Source organism: Somniosus microcephalus, chromosome 1 (genome assembly GCF_052327205.1).
Source record: "Somniosus microcephalus isolate GS21.2 chromosome 1, FLI_Smic_1.0, whole genome shotgun sequence".
Classification (NCBI taxonomy): Eukaryota; Metazoa; Chordata; class Chondrichthyes; order Squaliformes; family Somniosidae; genus Somniosus; species Somniosus microcephalus.
The window spans coordinates 258454772-258471739 of NC_140987.1; the positions used below are offsets into that span (position 1 = coordinate 258454772).

Sequence of the window (16968 nt, forward strand, 5' to 3'; positions counted from 1 at the left end):
AAGATGGCCGCGCAGGCACTCTGTTACACACTGAATCAAAATGTCGTCGCACTGAAACTTTTCGCCCTCCTTGACAAAGATGGCTGCCGTTAACCTGGGGCTGTCTGCAGAAGAAATTTCCTCAGCTGCAAACACAGGATCTTCAGATTATTATTCGGGGCTTGCGACCTACCCCAGTTGCTTATGAAGCCTCCCCACCTACTGACCCTGGGAATGGAACTGAAGCAGCACACCCTCTCTCCTCTGCCAGTGTTTGTCTCTGCCTAGGCCGGGAGCCTGGGTCTGCAGTTGCACTGCTGGCAGTTGGAGAAGCCTAGGCCCCGGGCCTGGAAAAACGGTGAAAGGTAGGAGAATTATAGAGGTTAGAGAAAAGATTTACAAATTAATTAACTTTTTTAAAAAAGTGTGTTTTAAAAGCAACTTTTTTTTTGCTGGAAATGTAGATTTGAAAAGAAACACGCAGAAAGCGGGAAAAAGAAATGAAAAGTTTAGAATCAAGATGGCGGCGACTCACCTCGGTTCAGAACGATAAGGCCCGCCCACACACGCACCGATTGGTCGACCGTCAGGTGACCGAAGCATAGGATTGGTCAATCGTCCCGTCACTCGACCGTAGGAGGGCCCGGCCGCACGCGCCAGCAACCCGGCGTACGATTGGTCGACATCGAGGTCACTGTCGCTAATGAGCGGATAATGAGATGCTAATGAGCAGAAGGTTGAACGTTTTTCGGATACCGCGGGCGCGATTTTCGTCCGGCCGAAACATAAATACGCTTACGACCGTTTCGGAACGGTAAGCTTTCTTTCGACGTAACGCACGCGTAGGTACGCCCTATAACTTTCGAGCGCATAGCCGGACAGACGCACACGTGAGGACAGACAGATAGACAGACAGATCGACTCGTTTATATATATAGATATACTAGCTGGAGTGCCCGGCAGTGCCGAGGCTTTTTCGAGGGCATGTTGTTGTTGGAAGAGAGAGAGCGACTGGGGGGGAAGAGAGAGAGCGACTGGGGGGGGAAGAGAGAGAGCGACTGGGGGGGGAAGAGAGAGAGCGACTGGGGGGGGAAGAGAGAGAGCGACGGGGGGGGAAGAGAGAGAGCGACTGGGGGGGGAAGAGAGAGAGCGACTGGGGGGGGAAGAGAGAGAGCGACTGGGGGGGGAAGAGAGAGAGCGACTGGGGGGGGAAAGAGAGAGCGACTGGGGGGGGAAAGAGAGAGAGCGACTGGGGGGGGAAGAGAGAGCGACTGGGGGGGGAGAGAGAGCGACTGGGGGGGGGAAGAGAGAGAGAGCGACTGGGGGGGGAAGAGAGAGCGCGACGGGGGGGGAAGGTGGCCCGATGGACCCCTGCGAAGGAAGGAAGAATGTAAGCTCTCCCTCCCTGTCCCACCCTCACTCTTTCCCTCCCTCACCCTCTCTCTCCCTCCCCCGTCTCTCCCTGCTTTACTCTCTCTCCCCCTCTCCTCACGCTCTCCCTCCCTCACCCTCTCTCTCTCTCCCTTCCCCCCACCCTCTCTCTCTCCCCTCCCCCACCCTCTCTCTCTCCCCTCCCCCAACCCTCTCTCTCCTCCCCCCACCCTCTCTCCCCTCCCCCCACCCTCTCTCCTCCCCCCACCCTCTCTCCTCCCCCCACCCTCTCTCCCTCCCCTCCCCCCTCTCTCTCTCCCCTCCCCTCCCCCCACCCTCTCTCTCTCGCTCTCTCTCCTCCCCCCACCCTCTCTCTCCCCCCCACCCTCTCTCCCCCCCACCCTCTCTCTCTCCCCCCCACCCTCTCTCTCTCCTCCCCCACCCTCTCTCTCTCCTCCCCCACCCTCTCTCTCTCCTCCCCCACCCTCTCTCTCCCCTCCCCCCACCCTTTCTCCCTCCCCTCCCCCACCCTCTCTCTCTCGCTCTCTCTCCTCCCCCACCCTCTCTCTCTCTCCCCTCCTCCCCTCTCTCTCCTCCTCCCCCCTCTCACCACCTCCCTACCTCCTCCTCCTCCCTCTCACCACCTCCCTACCTCCCTCTCCCCTCTCCCTACCCCCTTCCTCCCTCTCCCCCCCCCTCCTCCCCGAGCCCTCATCCCCCGCTCCAATCCCTCTTTCCGCCCCGGGGCCCGGGCCTCGGCACCTGGATGAACGCGTTCCCTTGGACGGTTTTGGCGGCCTCGGCCGTCACCCTGATGCCGTTGGCCGAGGCGAACACCCGCAAAGACATGGCCCAGCCGAGTCCAGCGCCCCGGTCAGCTCGAGGTCCGCAGCCGCTGTTCGGAGCCGCAGGCCACAAAGCACCCGAGCCCAGCGCCGGCTCCACGGAGCTCCGTGCCGCCCCACGCACTGACATGGCCCCGCCCTCCCGAGCTGGCTTGAAGAGCGCGGATTGCGGCTGTGAGAGACGGCCGGCGGGCCCGGTTGCCGGGGTAACCCTTTCCGCTCTCCAAGCCCCGCCCGAGATCAGCACTCCCGAGAGCCCCGCCCGAGCCGAGCGGGGAACAGAGAGAGACGCCGCGTCTCAGCTGCTCCTGCTGCGCGCGCACCCTTTACTAAGGTAGCGGTGCTCGGCTGAGGCCCGCCCCTCCAGCCTTCACAAAGATGGCGGTGATCGGGGGCCGCTTGTTGACTGGGGCCGGGAGGTGCCTAGCTCGGGCGTGGGTGTGGAGGAGAGGCCGAGGCTTCGAGGCCTACCTGGAAAAACGGGGAAAGGTAGGAAAATTAATGAGATTAAAGATTTAGATTGTTTTTAAAAAAAGTTAATTACTATGTGTTTTAAAAGCAACGTTTTTTTGAAAGACGCAGAAAGCGGGAAAAAGGAAAAGTTTGGAATCAAGATGGCGGCGACTCACCTCGGTTCAGAACGATAAGGCCCGCCCACACACGCACCGATTGGTCGACCGTCAGGTCACCAAAGCGTAGGATTGGTCAATCGTCCCGTCACTCGACCGTAGGAGGGCCTGGCCGCACGCGCCAGGAACCCGGCGTACGATTGGTCGACCTCGAGGTCACTCTGTTGCTAATGAGCGGATAATGAGATGCTAATGAGCGGAATTTTGAACTTTTTTCGGATACCGCGGGTGCGATTTTTGTCCGGCCGAAACGTAAATACGCTTACCACCGTTTTGGAAAGGTAAGCTTTCTTTCGATGTAACGCACGCGTAGGTACGCGCTATAACTTTCAAGCGCATAGCCGGACAGACGCACACGTGAGGACAGACAGACAGACAGATAGACAGACAGAAAGAAGTATCCATTTATATACATAAGATAGATAGATAGATAGATAAATACAATGTTGAATGATATGAGGGTATACAGTTCTTTAGACAGAGAAGATACTTCACTGGCGCAGAGAAGGTTGAGTGGTGATCTGATGAGGTCTTCAAGATTATGAAGGGTTATGATGGGTAAATAGTTAGCGCCTTGAGAGAGATTTGATTCCACTGGTTGGCAAGACACGAACAATGTTTAGAATGTGGAATTCTGCGTCACAAACCATTGATGAAGCAGAGTCCATGAATTCCTTTAAAATGGAATTAGTTGATTGACCACAAGGAATATTAAAGGGTATGGGGGAGTAAGCAGGAGAGTGGGATCAGGCTGTGGAGCTCATGTGGGAGAAAAAATACCAGCACAGGCCATTCAGTCCATGATTCTGTCAAAAATAATATTACGAAACGTCTCCGGCAAAAGGTGAGCGTAAAGCAGACAATCTACCTTTCCCTTGATTTTCTTTCTATGAAATGCTATTAGAGCTTGAAGCTCACCAAAACTTTTAGTAGGACTTAAACAAAAAATTAGATTTGCAGGTGTATTTTTTTCCCAGCTGAATAGTAGGTGTGAGTTTAAGCCAGGGTTCACAGACACATCCGATTCAAATACTGTTTAGGAACCAGTGGCCTCAAGGATAGTTCATCTGCCGAGCCTCATTGTTAGCCTGTAATTTTAAAATTATAACAAGCCTTCAACTAAAGCAGACTGTGGCAGTGTAAACTCAACTAGGCAATCGAGGGTTACGCTAACAGTTAGATGACGAAGGATGGGAGGAGGCTCGAGTGGAGCATAAATGCCAGAATGGACTGGTTGGACCAAATGGCCTGTTTCTGTGTTGTATATTCTATGTAATTCTATGCAGTATACTTGAAGCCTGAAGTGACAGGTACATTGCAATCTAAATCTTGAAAACAGGGGCAGTGGAACACACCAACTTCACGGGTGAGGGTGTCTGCACAGGTGATTCTGGTGGAACAGAATATTCCAGTAACTAAGAATTATGTTCCGATAGCCCATAAGCAGCTTTCCTCATTACCTTCTTGGTCAACGTCGCCTGGTCCAACTGTTGCATGTCATGAATAGCCTTGTACATCATCATCTCATGTGCAGAATTGACCTTTTCTTTCTCAATTTGTTCTTTCTTGCTGGTAATAAGGATGCACTTGCTATCTTGTGCTCTTCCACGGCCTGTAACAACAACTTGCATTTATATCCCACCTTTAACAGGAATGAACAGAACTGTCATTTCAGATTCGCTACGAAGTGAACATCATGCACTGGCAGTACACACGAAACACCAATTAAGGATGTGCACTACTAATATAATTGCCTTTTGCAGGTTATTGGAAAACGTTTAATAACACACCACGTGCATACAGTGAATAGTAACATTATTGATATTAATGGAAGTTGGTAGGTGTACCAGGCTGGTTGTGCAAAGTCCTTCATGTTGCATTGTTGATAATTATTCTTGCCAACTGGAGATGCAAGTCGGCTGACATACTGCTCAACTGCATGGAACTAAGAATTAGCAACTGCCAAATAGCATCTTTACACTCTTTCCATAGCAAGCAAATTAAATTCCAAAGGCAAGCTCAACGTAGAATTACATCGAATTTACAGCACAGAAACAGGCCATTCGGCCCAACTGGTCCGTGCCGATGTTTATGCTCCACACGAGCTTCTTCCCGCCCTAGCGACATAACCTTCTAATCCTTTCTCTCTCGTGTGTTTATCTAGCTTCCCCTTAAATGTATCTATGCTATTCGCCTCAACTACTCCCTGTGGTAGCGAGTTCCACATTCTCACCACTCTCTGGGTAAAGAAGTTTCTCCTGTATTCCCTATTGGATTTATTAGTGACTATCTTATATTTCTGGCCCCTGGATATGGTCTCTTTCCCACAAGTGGAAACAACTTCTTTACATCTACCCTAACAAACCCCCCTCATCATTTTATTAGGTCATCCCTCAACTTTCTCTTTTTTAGAGAAGAAAGCCCCAGCCTGAGGCAACCTAAGTTATGAATGAATGAAAGTATTTCATTTATTTAGCGATTTTCACATCTTCATAACACACCAATGTGCTTCACAGCCAAAAAAATTACTATTGAAGTGCAGTCACTGTTATGTTGGCAATCATAAAGGCCAATCTGCACACGACAAGATCCCTTAAACCAGCAAATAAGATAAATGGCAAGTTAATCTGTTTTGGTGGTGTTGGTTGAAGGGGAAAAATGTTGGCCAGGATACAAGGAGCTCTTCTGTGACAGAGAGCAATGGGATCTTGTGCGCCCACCTGAACAGGTACGCAGAGCTTCAGAGTGAGGAGCATCATCCCCGAGCCAAGCTCACATTTGGGTTGTATTTGGCAACGTTCATCTTTGCATGATTTTGGTCATTGTCACAAACGTTGAATTTGCTCATTTTATTTTTAATTGGGAGTGGTCGAGAGATCAAAATCCACCATCTGATCTCCAATTCATTCTTGTCATCCTGCTCAGATTGGTTTGCCATTCATATTTCAAATTGGTTTGTTTCAGTGACCAGATGGATTGATGGCTACTTGTCTAGGCATATGCAACCCGATTAAATTGGTGCAATGCTCAGATTGAAATCAGCTGCCCTTCCATCGGCATGATATATTTATTCATATGCGGCATCATCAATTGAAGGTTTTATTGTTGATTAATTAGAAAATCTTGGCTTCAAAAGAATTGAATATATTAAAAGCAGGCATTTCAAACCATTCTGGAGCACTTCCAGAATTTTAATGATTGATTCACATAAATCCTGACTTTTGAGTTATGAGAAAAGGTTACATAAACTTGGGACTCTTCAGCCTTGAAAGGAGGTATATGAGAGGGGACTGCGAAGAGGTACATAACAACAACTAGTATTTATACAGCGCCGTTAACATAGTAAAACATCCCAAGGCGCTTCACAAGAGCATTAACAACAAGCCACATAAAGAGATATTAGGACAGGTGACCAAAAACTTGGTCAAAAGATGTAGGCTTTAAGGAACAGCTTGGAGGAGGAAAGGTGGAGAGGCGGAGAGGTTTAAGGAGGGAATTCCAAAGCTTAGGACTCAGGCAGCTGAAGGCACGGCACAAATGGTGGCACAAAGGAAAGTGGGGATGTGCAAGAGGCCAGAATTGGATAACAAGATACTAAGTAGAAGAGAAAAGGTTCATCGCTGCACCACTATTTCAAACGAAGCCACAATTGTGGGACAGAAGTCTCAACTGGTAAAATGCAATTTGAGGAATGATGGCATGAAATAATTCTTCGCACAAAGAGTGAATAATACCGCCGCATCGTTTTTTTATAGTGCAAATAAGAACTCCGGAATCAATTCAAAAGGTAATTGGATGCTATACCGGGTGTAGGGTTGGTTGTAGATTTCTATGTATCCGCTCCATCACCAAAACTGCCTACTTCCACCTCCATAACATCGCCTAACTCTGCTCTGTCTCAGCTCATCTGCTGCTGAAATCCTCACCCATGCCTTTGTTACCTCTAGACTTGATTATCCGGGCCGGCCTCCCATCTTCCACCCTACATTAACTTGAGCTCATCCAAAACTCTGCTGCCCGTGTCCTAACTTGCACCAAGTCCCGTTCACCCATCACCCCTGTGCTCGCTGACCTACATTGGCTCTCGGTCCGGCAACGCCTCAATTTTAAAATTCTCACCCTCATTTTCAAATCCATCCATGGCCTTGCCCCTCCCTATCTCTGTAACCTCCTCCAGCCCTACAACCCTCCGAGATCTCTGCACTCCTCCAATTCTGGCCTCTTGCGCATCCCGGACTTTCATCACACCCCCCCCCCCGCACCATTGGCAGCTGTGCTTTCAGCTGCCTGGGCCTGAAGCTCTGGAATTCCCTCCCTAAACCTCTCTACTTCTCTCTCCTCCTTTAAGACACTCCTTAAAACCTACCTCTTTAACCAAGCTTTTGGTCACCTGTGCTAATATCTTCTTATGTGGTTCGGTGTCAATTTTTTTTTGATAACGCTCCTGTGAAGCTTCTTGGGACGTTTTACTACGTTAAAGGCACTATATAAATGCAAGTTATTGTTGTTATGGCGGAATGGTCTGGATGGGTCAAATGGGCATCGGCACTGATCGTTTCTGGTAATTTAATAATGATAGTTTCCCAATATGATTATGATTAGTTACAGTTGTACATTTACTATTTGTTTGAACTTTTGTAATTCATAGCTCTTATTTAATTATAATATTAGTTGCTACAGTCTGTAAAACCTGATCTATGTCTAATATCCACTATCATTCTGAAATTAGTGGGTAAAGTCGTGTGAGACTACATTTAAATCAGGAAGATTAACTGCAAGTAGGTTCATTGTTAATCCTTGGATTGTGGAACTCTGCAAAAGGGAGATTATCAAAAAACGAGCAGCTTCCACTTGCCGGGGTCTACTGTAAAACTATTGAGGGGGAAAACTATGCTGTGAAACTCAAATTGTAATGTCATTGGGCAAAGCAATTCCAACTGGAATAGTAACCTCATTGCACACAGAAAACAATTAAATCTGTATCAGTGTAAACACCATCATATGAAACTGATTTTCATCCTTATGTAGTGAGCAGTATTTCAGTCTGCCCAGTCAGGTTAATAAGGCCGTAAAAAAGCAATCAAAGCACTGGGGTTCATTTCTAGAGGGATAGAATTGAAAAGCAGAGAAATTATGCTAAACTTGTGTCGAACCTTGGTTACACCACAGTTGGTGTGCTGTGCTCAGTTCTGGTCTCCATATTATAAAAAGGATATAGAGGCACTGGAGAAGGTGCAAAAAAGATTTACTAGAATGATACCAGAACTGAGAGATTAAACCCATCAGGAAAGACTGAACAGGCTGGGGCTCTTTGCTCTAGAAAAGAGACTGACGGGTGACCTGATAGAGGTCTTCAAGATTATGAAAGGGTTTGATAGGGTAGACGTAGAGAAGGTGTTTCCACTTGTGGGGGAGACCAAAACTAGGGGCCGTAAATATAAGACAGTCACTAATAAATCCAACAGGGAATTCAGGAGAAACTTCTTTACCCAGAGAGTGGTTAGAATGGACCACACTGATCGGAGGTCAACACACTAAAATAAAAGTTTGCGAGTCTGGTGGTAAGTTTTAAATAGTCGATTTATTGCATCACTTGATTTACACTGTTTGACTTCCTTTATCCGACTAACATTATATTCAAAATGGCTGGTTTTTATACAGCAGCAGATGTACCCACCCCCTTTATTACCATTGGTTCAGCAGCATGCATGCAGAGCTATGGTTGGTTCAACTACATCACACTGATTGGATCTTTGATACATCAATCATTCCTTTGTTCTCTAGTTAAGCAGAATCATCACTTTCAGTTTTAAGCTAAGATCAGCACTTTCACAGTTTAAGCTAAATCAGCATTTTCATTGTTCTCAGTTTTTAAGTCAGCCGATGTGGCGTTACCAGCTGTGATTGGATCTGATACATCACACCATCCTTTGGCACGTGGTCAGCTTAAGCATAATCAGATTTCTTTAAATCATTAGATTTTAATCATATTAAAATCTATGTTATTAAAATATATATATATTCCCTAACACTCCCCCCTGGCTTTTGCACAAATTTACATCAACCAGGCTTTTACTGTGGCCGTGCTTACTAATCGATTTGAAAACGGGTCCTTCAACCAAAAACGTTTGAGAACCACTGGAATAGTACTCCCTGTGCAGAGTTCCTGCCCAGAACATCAAACAGCACTTCCCTCTGCCCTACCAGTAAAACAGATAGCTGGGGCACCAGCAGAAACCAACACTGATTTCATTCATACAAGCATGGATAGGAGCAGCTCGAGCAGTAGCTGCCAGCTTGAAACAGATAAAACCTGTTGGGTAGCTTTAGTCAGTGTTGGTTTAGTGTCTAGATTGAGCGCTGCAGAGTATAAACGTGCTCTATCCTGCAAAGTGCCAAGTGGGCGCAGGACTGGCTCAGCCTTGCTTGAATTGCATCACTCCAGTTACGAAACATGCTCATTTAAAAAGGAACTGGTGCCAATACATCACAGGGTTAAATTTTCATCCCCACCACCTCGGAGCAGAGCGCATCACCGCCCATTCCAAGAACTAATCCCATTTTTACTCCGTTGATTTCAGTGTTGCCATGCATCTGAAACCGCTTTGCATTCAGCCTCTTTAATTAACCGCACCTAAACATTACTAAAGCGATACATAAGAACATGAGGAACAGGAGTAGGCCATACAGCCCTTCAAGCTTGTTCCGCCATTCATTAAGATCATGGCTGATCTTTTACCTCAACTCCACTTTCCCGCACTATCCCCGTATACCTTGATTCTTTTAGTGTCCAAAAATCTATTGATCTCAGTCTTGAATATACTCAACGACTGAGCATCCACAGCTTTATGTGGTAGAGAATTAATTGTCTGTCTGTCTAATACAACAAGTTATGACATGTTCCCTAATCTGTTGCCATTTCATGAATCATATTTGAATCAATCAGGTGCAAGTGTAAAACTTTAAAGTGCGTGATGTGAGACAAGAATTTTAGTGAGAGAGAGGTGTTTAATGATGGTTTTAAACTGTGAATTGAAAACAATATTCAGTATTTTGGTACAGTGAAGGCATAGCAAATTCTACTACTACTATACTTTTAATATTATTTTCTAACATTTTCCCACATTTAGTACCTAGTGTCAGAAGTCAAATATGCCTGCGTCATGTAGGGCATGGACACAATCCTGACTGAACTAGCAGCACTTCACTTCCCACATTAGCCAGCTTTTGCTGCCCTGGGTGAGACTGGTCATTTAATTATAGGCCCATACTCAATAACAACTTGCATTTATACAGCACCTCTAATGTAGCAAAACGTCCACATCACTCTTTACAAAATAACAGGGGACACACGTAGGAGGAAGGATCAGTAAATCACAATTTATTTTGTCAATGATCTTACCTCTTGTTTGGATCATTTTTATAACGTTACCCACATACTCGTACAACAGTACAAGGTTACACTGAGCAATGTCGATTCCTTCATCAGCAACAGATGTTGCCACAAGGATTTTGCTTCCACAATTGTCTTTAAATGAAGTCAGCACGTCTTTTTGTGAGGGTAGAGTCATTCCTGTAAAACACAATATATACATTGCTAAAACAATTATTTCCTTTAACACCTTGTACTGTGTTCGGTTCAAAGAAAATAAAACCTTTACAATAATACACCATCTCTATCTCTGTAACCTCCTCCAGCCCAAAACTCCCCAATTCTGGCCTCTTGCGCATCCCCGATTTTAATCGTTCCACCATTGGTGGCCATGCCTTCAGCTGCCTAGTCCCTGAGCTCTGGAATTCCCTCCCTAAACCTCTCTCTCCTCCTTTAAGATGCTCCGTAAAACCTACCTCTGTGACCGTCACCTGTCCCAATCTTCTTCTTCTCTTCTTCTTAGGCAGTCCCTTGGTACCGAGGATGACTTGCTTCCACATTAAAAATGAGTTCTCAGGTGACTGATGAGTCCAATGCGGAATCTACAGTCTCTGTCACAGGTGGGGCAGACGGTGGTTGAAGGGGCGGGTGGGTGGGGTGCTTGGGTTGACGTCCCAATACCACACAGACTGCAGCGGTTCAAGAAGGCAGCTCACCACCATCTTCTCGAGGGCAATTAGGGATGGGCAATAAATGCTGGCCTTGCTAGCGACGCCCACATCCCATGAACAAATAAAAAAATCTTGTGGCTCGGTTTGACAACACTCCTGTGAAGCGCCTTGGGATGTTTTACTACGATAAGGGCGCTATATAAATGCAAGTTGTTACTGCTGTACACTGCAATAACAGATCTAGATTATATCAACTTTTCTAGACCAAATACAGCTATTATACTAAGTCACCTTCCTCATTGCTTCCTCAGATTCACACATATGTGGCTATGGCTTCTCATTAAAAAAAGACTTGCATTTCTATAGCGCCTTTCATGACCTCAGGACGTCCCAAAGTGCTTTACAGCCAATGAAGTACTTTTGAAGTGTAGTCACTGCTGTAATGTAGGGTAATGCAGCAGCCAATTTACGCACAGCAAGTTCTCACAAACAACAAGGTGATTACATAGGATATACGGCACAGAAACAGGCCATTCAGCCCAACCAGTCCATACCGGCGTTTATGCTCCACTCGAGCCTCCTCCCGTCTTTCCTCATCTAACCCTGTCAGCATAACCCTCTATTCACTTCTCTCTCATATGCTTATCTAACCACCCCTTAAATGCATCTATACTATTCGCCTCAACCACTCCCTGTGGTAGCGAGTTCTACATTCTCACCACTCTCTGGGTAAAGAAGTTTCTTCTGAATTCCCTATTGGATTTCTTGGTGACTCTTATATTGATGGCCTCTAGTTTTGCTCTTCCCCACAAGTGGAAACGTTCTCTCTGTCAAAACTTTTCATAATTTTAAAGACTTCTATGAGGTCACCCCTCAGCCTTCAAGAAAAAAGTGACCCAGCCTGTTCATCCTTTCCTGATAGGTGTACCCTCGCATTTCTGGTATCATCCTTGTAAATCTTCTCTGCACCTTCTCCAGTGCCTCTATATCCTTTTTATAATATAAAGTATATGATAATGACCAAACAATCTGTTTTTTTAGTGATGTTGGTTGAGGGATAAATATTGGCCAGGATCCCTGGGAGAACTCCCCTGCTCTTCTTCGAATCGTGCCATGGGATTTTTTACGTCCACCTGAGAGAGCAGACGGGGCCTCGGTTTAATGTCTCAATCCGAAAGACGGCACCTGAAACGTTAACTCTGTTTCTCTCTCCACAGATGCTGCCTGACCTGCTGAGTATTTCCAGCATTTTCTGTTTTTATTTCAGATTTCCAGCATCCGCAGTATTTTGCTTTTTTGCAGATTTAAGGTGATTGGCAAAAGAACCAGAGGCGACATGAGGAAACATTTTTTTTAACGCAGCGAGTTGTCATGATCGGGAATGCGCTGCCTGAAAGGGCGGTAGAAGCAGATTCAATAGTAACTTTCAAAAGGGAATTGGATAAATACTTAAAAAGGAAACATTTGCAGGGCTATGAGGAAAGAGCAAGGGGAGTGGGACTAATTGGAGAGCTCTTTCAAAGAGCTGGCACAGGCACGATGGGCCGAATGGTCTCCTTCTGTGTTGTATGATTCTAAAACTCTGAACGTTCCCCTCAGATCAGTACTTCTGTATAAGGGGAGTAACTGGAATGATACATTGTAATCCTCTGTTTCCAGGTCTTACCAAACATGGACTGTGCTGCACAAGAAATAAAGCAATGTTCCAAATACGCCACAACACCAGCTATGAAACTCGAGATGACTGTCACCCTTTGCTTTTGGAAAATTGTATTTGCTATTTTTCCTGCCCCAGGTGCAGCTCTGACGTTACAGAAGGAAACTTACAGAACCTGATCAATGAGGTTTCAACAAATGGAACATTCTGCATTACAACACAGATTGCTCAGTGATGTAATTGAGGTGTTTAAAATGATTAAAGGATTTGATAAGGTAGATAGAGAGAAACTTTTTCCTCTGGTGGGGGAGTCCAGAACAAGGAGGCATAACCTTAAAATCAGAGCTAGGCCGTTCAGGGATTTTGTCAGGAAGCACTTCTTCACACAAGGGGTAGTGGAGATCTGGAACTCCCCCCCCCAAAAAGCTCTTGAAGCTGGGGATCAATTGAAAATTTCAAAACTGAGATTGATATTTTGTTAGGCAAAGGGGTGTTAAGGGACACAGACCCAAGGCGGGTTGATGTGGTTACAATACAGATCAGCCACATCACTAAAACAGATTATCTGGTCATTATCACATTGCTGTTGGTGGGATCTTGCTGTGCGCAAATCGGCTGCCGCGTTTCCTACATTATAACGGTGACTACACTTCAAAAGTACTTCCTTGGATGTAAAGCGCTTTGGGACGTCCTGAGGTCGTGAAAAGCACTATATAAATGCAAGGTTTTCTTTTGATCAGTCCCTTTGTTTCTCTAATCTCGATTCTCTGGAGTTAAAAAAAAAAAATGCTAAAAACAGTTTTGATGTGAAACTGCGACTCAAAAGAGCTCAGCTTCTTTTCATATTATTACTCATTGACTGTAAAGCATTTTGGGACGTCTTGAGGTCATGGAAGGCGCTATACAAATGCAAGCCTTTCTTTAATTGAATGGCAGAATAGGCTTGAGCGGCCTACTCCTGTTGCTATGTTCAGAGAGAGAGGGTGGAAGTAAATTACCAAGAAGTATTTTGGCGCCAGACCCTTGTATTGTATATTTGCCTATTATAATTTTTAAACTACCGGGTATAGATTAAAAATGTTCCTTTTTGTGCAGCAATCAAATGTATTTGATTTCAGCAAATGCAGTGGAGAGTACTTAGTGACCACACTAGAAACACACAGAATCATACAGCACAGGAGCAGGCCATTTGGCCCATCGTGTCTGTGCCGGCTCTTTGAAAGAACTATCCAATTAATCCCACTCCTCCTGCTCTTTCCTCATAGCCCTGCAAATTTTTACATCAAGTTTATAGCCAATTCCCATTTGAAAGTTACCATTGAATCTGTTTCCACCACCCTTTCAGGCAGTGCAGTCCAGATCATAACGATGCACTGTGTAAAAAAAAAAAAATTCTCCTCATCTCCCCTCTGGTTCTTTTTCAAATTATCTTAAATCTGCGTCCTCTGGTTACCACCCCTCCCACCAGTGGAAACAGTTTCTCCTTATGTACCCTTTCAAAACCCCTTCAGAATTTCAACATCTCAAACTTAAATTTCAACATCTGTGTACAGGAAACTTTCTGGTATCCGGCATGGACGGGACCGACGTGTTGCCGGTTCATCAACAATTCCGGATAACCGAACGCTATAGTAAAAGATACGGAGCTCAGAGCTCCGTATAAAGCAACAAACCCTGTAACAGCTTCAAAACAATCGGCACAAGTTGCAAGCGTCTCTGTAGCTTAGCAACAGCTTCAGCTACACCCTTGCACAGCAACAAATGGAGTAAAAAAAGTAATAAAAGTTATCTGAACCGACTCCTGAATTTTGCCGGTGGATAGAGCGTTCCGGTTATTTAGGGGCCGGTTAATCGAAAGTTTCCTGTATTGAGCTTTATCACCATATTAAAAATCTATTATAATTGCACAACAGATAAAATTACCAGTGCTCTTGGATCTTCCTAACAACATTTCAGGTTGTAAGAATGACAGTGTCGGAGTCTCTTGTAACCACTTTCTCAATGCCTGTATGTAAAGAGGAAAGTAATGTACACGTTTAAATTAATATAAACATGCCTCAAGTAAAGACTATCCTCCCCAAACTAAACACCAGAACCTAATTTGGATGGATTTCACTTTTTCCTGTATTAGATTTCAAATAAATATTTGAATTTTAAAAAAAATGTTGTTGAGATACCGCGGCAAACGTGGGAGTCGAGACCAGAGCTAGTTAAACAGAACAGCTTTTTATTTCAGCCTCATGGCAAAACAGGAACTGGAAGAGCCCGCGCCTGACTTAAATACTCCCCAGACAGGAAGTGCTCCCGGCAGCCTGTCCCTGTGGGAAACAAGTTGCTGGAGGAAAGGGCCCCCGGTTGGGGGCGTCTGCTTAAACTGTCCGTACCGCCGTGAGCGGATTGTGTCCAGTGGTGGCGTGTCGCCACAGAGCTCCCCCCAGAATCCGCTTAGGAGGAGTGGACGAGTCGTGACGGTGGTCTGATTGTTCTGCCGCAGCGGCTCTGCATGATCGCCGGTCTAGTTGGCGGGGCCTGGCGGTTCGCCGCCGGATGTGCTGGCTTGCTGGCGGGACGGCCTCTAGTTGGAGGCCGGGCCACGGGGACCTGTTCCCCTGGTTCTGTGTGTGCTGGTTTGAGCCGGTCGATGGAGACTGTCTCGACCCTGTCGCCGAGTCGCAGCTTGAAGACCTTGTCCCCGGTTTGTAGTACTTCGTACGGTCCGTCGTACGGGGGTCGCAGGGGTCCGCGGTGCGCGTCGTGTCGCACGAAGACGAAGCGCGCCTTCTGTAAATTTGGCGGAACGTGAGGTGCGAGTTCGCCGTGTCGGTTGACCGGAAGTGGGGCGAACTGCTGAGCGGAAGAGAAAAAGTTGAGCCGCTGCTGGTCGGCTGACCAAGGCGTGGTAGCCTCCAGAAGGAATTCGCCTGGGACGCGCAGCGGTTGTCCGTAGACTAACTCCGCTGCCGAGGACTGGAGGTCTTCTTTGACCGCGGTGCGTAGGCCTAGTAGTACCCACGGTAGGCGGTCAGTCCAGGTACTGTCCTGCAGGCCGGCGCGGAGTGAGGCCTTGAGTGACCGGTGGAAGCGTTCACAAAGCCCGTTGGCCTGCGGGTGGTACGCCGTGGTTCGGTGGAGCGTCACACCGAGGTTGCATGCTGTGGCCGTCCAGAGTTCGGAGGTGAACTGGGCGCCTCTGTCGGAGGTTATGTCGGCCGGTACGCCGAACCTCGCTACCCAGGTGTTAACGAATGCCCTGGCGATGTCGGCTGTGGTGGTGGAGGTCAGCGGCACTGCCTCAGGCCAGCGTGTGTAGCGGTCGACCATCGTGAGGAGATAAGTCTGGCCTTGCGATGGCGGCAGGGGCCCGACGATGTCGACGTGTACGTGGTCGAAGCGGCGGCTGGGTACCTCGAAGTCTCCCAGGGGTGCTTTTGTATGCCGTTGTACCTTAGCCCGTTGGCAGGCGAGGCAGGAGGTGGCCCAAGTCCGAACATCTCTGCTGAGGCCGCACCAGACGAAACGCTGGGAGAGGAGTTTGACGGACGCGCGGGAACCCGGGTGGGAGAGCCCGTGGAGCGCGTCGAAGACGCGGCGGCGCCAGGTTTCAGGGACGACCGGCCTGGGTTGGCTGAGTGTGATGTCGCAAGTAACTGCCGTGGCTTCGGGCCTGTGCGCGACCTTGGCTAGGCGTAGCCCTGGCAGGCTGGTAGCCGCCGAGAGGAGGTCTGGGTCCGTGAGCTGGGCCGTTGCTAGTTGCGCGTAGTCGACCGCGAGGTGATTCGCGCAGATGGCGGGACGGGAAAGGCAGTCGGCGACAACGTTGTCTCTACCGGAGACGTGCTGGATGTCTGTGGTAAACTCGGACACGGCCTCGAGCTGGCGTTGCTGCCGAGCGGACCAGGGTTCGGTGTGCTTGGCCATCGCGTATGTGAGTGGCTTGTGGTCCACATACGCGGTGAAGGGGCGGCCTTCCAGGAGGAACCTGAAATGGCGGACCGACAGGTGGAGCGCGAGAAGCTCGCGGTCGAAAGTGGAGTATTTGACCTCCGGGGGGCGCAGTTGGCGGCTGTAGAAGACAAGTGGCTGCCACGCGCCATTAACCCACTGCTCGAACACGGCCCCGACCGCGTGGTCGGAGGCGTCGGTGGTGAGCGCGACCCGGGCGTCGGCTCTCGGGTGCGCGAGCAGAGTGGCGTCGGCGAGCGCGTTTTTGGTGGCATCGAAGGCGGCTGACGTGTCAGTGGTCCAGGCTACGGCCATCTTGCCGGATTTACCTCGGAGGGAGTCGTATAGGGGCTTCATGAGGGCTGCAGCTCTGGGGATGAACCTGTTGTAGAAGTTCACCATCCCGAGGAACTCCTGGAGGCCCTTGATGGTTGTGGGGCGGGGGAACTGCTGGACGGCCTGCACCTTGTTGGGCAGGGGGACGGCCTCAGCAGGGGTGATG

At 47.9% G+C, this 16968-nt stretch overlaps 1 protein-coding gene across 2 annotated transcripts in view; it reads right to left on the reverse strand.

Moving 5' to 3' along the window:
• Window positions 1-16968, reverse strand: part of rigi (RNA sensor RIG-I) — a 148745-nt gene that overhangs the window by 13286 nt on the left and 118491 nt on the right. For both annotated transcript variants that reach the window (XM_085992729.1, XM_085992739.1), the window contains exons 15-17: window positions 14448-14529; window positions 10227-10397; window positions 4285-4436 (exon numbers count right to left, since the gene is read on the reverse strand). In XM_085992729.1, coding sequence (XP_085848855.1) covers window positions 4285-4436; window positions 10227-10397; window positions 14448-14529 — 405 coding nt within the window. The remainder of the gene's footprint in view (window positions 1-4284; window positions 4437-10226; window positions 10398-14447; window positions 14530-16968) is intronic.